We start from the raw sequence: 2980 nt of genomic DNA, 5'->3' as shown, positions 1-2980 counted from the left end.
AATTCCTACACACTAAGGTTAATTTCATCAATAAGCTACAGGGACCCATAATGATACCGAATCAAATCGTGCACATATCTACTTTAAAACACAACATGAAACACCATCATAAAAATCATTTTTTGTTTAATGCAGATGAACATCCTGAAAAAAGATCAGACACCCCCAAGTGTACAGCCTGCACCTGTCTCGCCATCATCACTGGATACATCTGCAGGATGCAATTCAGTAAACCCATCACCTGTCCTTGTCGAAGAATCATCTACTTCTACATTCATGACAGAAACAGAAACATTAAATCTTATTCACTAAATGTTTCCAGATAAACATATCCATAATTACCATTCCTGTAGAAAAATGGCTGCAGTCAACTCTCTGTTAAGGAATTGGGTAGGATTGATATGGAGAAGTCGGGTCAGAAGAAAAAAGACAGGTTTCAACATGACTGGTTGTTAAGAGAAAAAAAAATCTTTTTCTGAAGAAACCGGAATGTGGTGGGCATTGTATGTTGAGGATGAGGGCATTTACTGTCTTTTGTGTAGGAAACACCACAGTAAGGCAAACCAGAACAAAAGTGAGACATTTTCTGCCAAGCCATCTACTCGGTTCAAGCTCAGCACTTTGAATGATCATGCTGCCTCATCCAAGCACAAAGTTACTGTTAAGAATGAAATGCTAAACAGAGTATCAATTTTTCAACAACAAATTGATGAAAAAGAACTGGTTAAAAATGATGTCTTGGAAAAGGCGTTTTACTCAATATACTGGCTAGCGAAGGAGGCTATAGCAAACAGAAAACTCCCCAGTCTTCTGTCACTGATACAGTTGCTTGGTGTGACAGAAATGAAGTACTTAACTTACCGCTCAGCAACTTCCATAAGGGAGATGTTTAATACCCTTGGAAATGGAATCCGTGATGAGATCACCACACAAATTACAAATCAACCATATGGACTTCTGGTTGATGATGTTGCTGACATCAGTAACGAGGAGCAAATGGTTGGGTTCATTCAGTACATTGACAGAAACACTAACAATGTGGAATGCAAATTTTTGTTTTCTTCCAATGTCTTAGAAAAGGCCGATTCCGCAAATGCAGAAGCTATGTATGATGTCATTAAGGGAAACCTTCAGTCGGCAGGTATACCACTGGATAACATGAGAGGTTTGGCCACTGACGGAGCCAGTGTAATGACTGGGAAAAACAATGGACTGGCGGCAATTATAAAGAAGGATGTACCAATGATGATATCTGTCCACTGCATCTGCCATAAATTGGCATAGGCATGTACAGACACCAACAAGGACCTTAAGAAAATCAAAGATGCAGAAGTTGAGGTGACGCAGTTGTGGAAGGTTTTTGATAATTCCCCAAAGAAGTTGTCTGTTTACCTAAAGATCCAGCAAGAGATGAAGGCAGTGTACCTGGAAGCCAGAATAAGTAATAAGATCTCCAGGAGGTTGAAGAAGGCATGTGCTACCAGATGGTTGTCCTTTGACAAGGCAATTGATGCAGTATGCTTCGACTTGCCTGCCATCTTGCAGACTCTGCGTCAACTGAAGGGTGATCCTGCCTGTTACGGTCTATTGAAGAAATTTTCTAAGGCAAAGAAGATTGGCACACTGTATATCCTTCATGCTGTCTTGCCTATTCTCAGTAAGCTGAGCAAAGCTTTCCAGCAGGGCACAATCAACTTCAGCACCATTGAACCTTGTATCAGTCACACAAAGGATCAGCTTCTGGAACTTGCAAAAGATAATGCTGTCAATGCACCCGTGAAAAAGCTGCTGGAGGACACCAAGGATGGTATCTTATCAACCACTGAAATCAGGTGTTCAGAGAATGATGTACAGTACTTGCAAAAATTATTACAAGATTACATAAAATCTTTAATCGAAAACATCAACAACAGGTTCAAAAATGCATCCCTAATTCTCAATGCCATGCAAGTGTTTGATTGTACTGCTATACCACCCAAAGATCATCCGGAGTTCCAAGGCTATGGTAACACACATGTCAGCCTTTAAGCATCACACTTTTTTCCAGAGAGTATGGAAAACCAAGCACAGTTGCATGCTGAATTCAGTGCTCTCAAGTATGCGATGAAGGATTGGCTTCTACCAGAAAATGTAAAGGCTGGGAACATTTCACCAACTGAATGGGCATTGCAGAGGCTGTGCAGTCAAAGGTATGCTTTCATTGCACACTTTCCGCTCATGTGCAAGGTGATAGAAGCGTTGATGGTTATTCCAGTCTCCAATGCATGGCCAAAGAGGGGAGCATCCAGACTAAAATTGATAAAAACACGTCTTCGAAGTACCATGAAGGGGGACATGTTGAATTCATTGATGCAAATCGCCCTCAATGGTCCCAAAGTAGGGTCACCAGAGTGCAAAGCACTAATTGCCTCTAGTGTCCGCACTTGGCTTTCTGCAAAACAAAGAAAGAAGATCCCCAAACCACCTCACACCGCTCAACTTGAAAAGACCTTCATTCCTGTACAAGCAGACATGCACTGGATGGTACCTGAGGACATTACAGATGCTGAATGTGCTCTCCAGGAATCTCCGCCTACTGTGCATGAACTGTTTAATGCAGCAGCTGCAAAATTTGGTCTTCAAGACGACAGTGAAAGCGATGGCTCTGATTACTTAGTGGTGAATCTGAATCTGAATTTGAGTGACAATCCTTTCTTTGTACATTAAAAACAGAAAATTAAGATTTGTTCCTACATCATGTTACATTTTGTTTATTTTCCACACACTAACACAACTCTATTAAAAATGACACAAGACATGACTGTACAGACATCATTAATTCTTCACAAAAACTTCTAAATAAAACAAAAACACCAGTTGGTACACTCAGAAGTTTTACAATACATATATATATAAAAAATGTACATGCAAAAAGGTAAAAAGTGCATTTTTTATTGCTAAATTATTTCCAAAAACTACTGTTATATAGTGGGAAAACCCA

At 40.0% G+C, this 2980-nt stretch overlaps 1 protein-coding gene across 1 annotated transcript; it reads left to right on the top strand.

The window, feature by feature from the left end:
• The first annotated feature begins 489 nt into the window (after positions 1-489).
• Positions 490-1284, top strand: LOC117315109 (protein ZBED8-like). Its single transcript, XM_033869255.1, has one exon. It carries the CDS (start codon positions 490-492, stop codon positions 1282-1284), a length of 795 nt encoding a protein of 264 aa, XP_033725146.1.
• The last annotated feature ends 1696 nt before the right edge of the window (positions 1285-2980 follow it).

This window comes from Pecten maximus, chromosome 17 (assembly GCF_902652985.1).
Source record: "Pecten maximus chromosome 17, xPecMax1.1, whole genome shotgun sequence".
NCBI lineage: Eukaryota > Metazoa > Mollusca > Bivalvia > Pectinida > Pectinidae > Pecten > Pecten maximus.
This window is presented reverse-complemented; position numbering and strand designations above follow the sequence as displayed.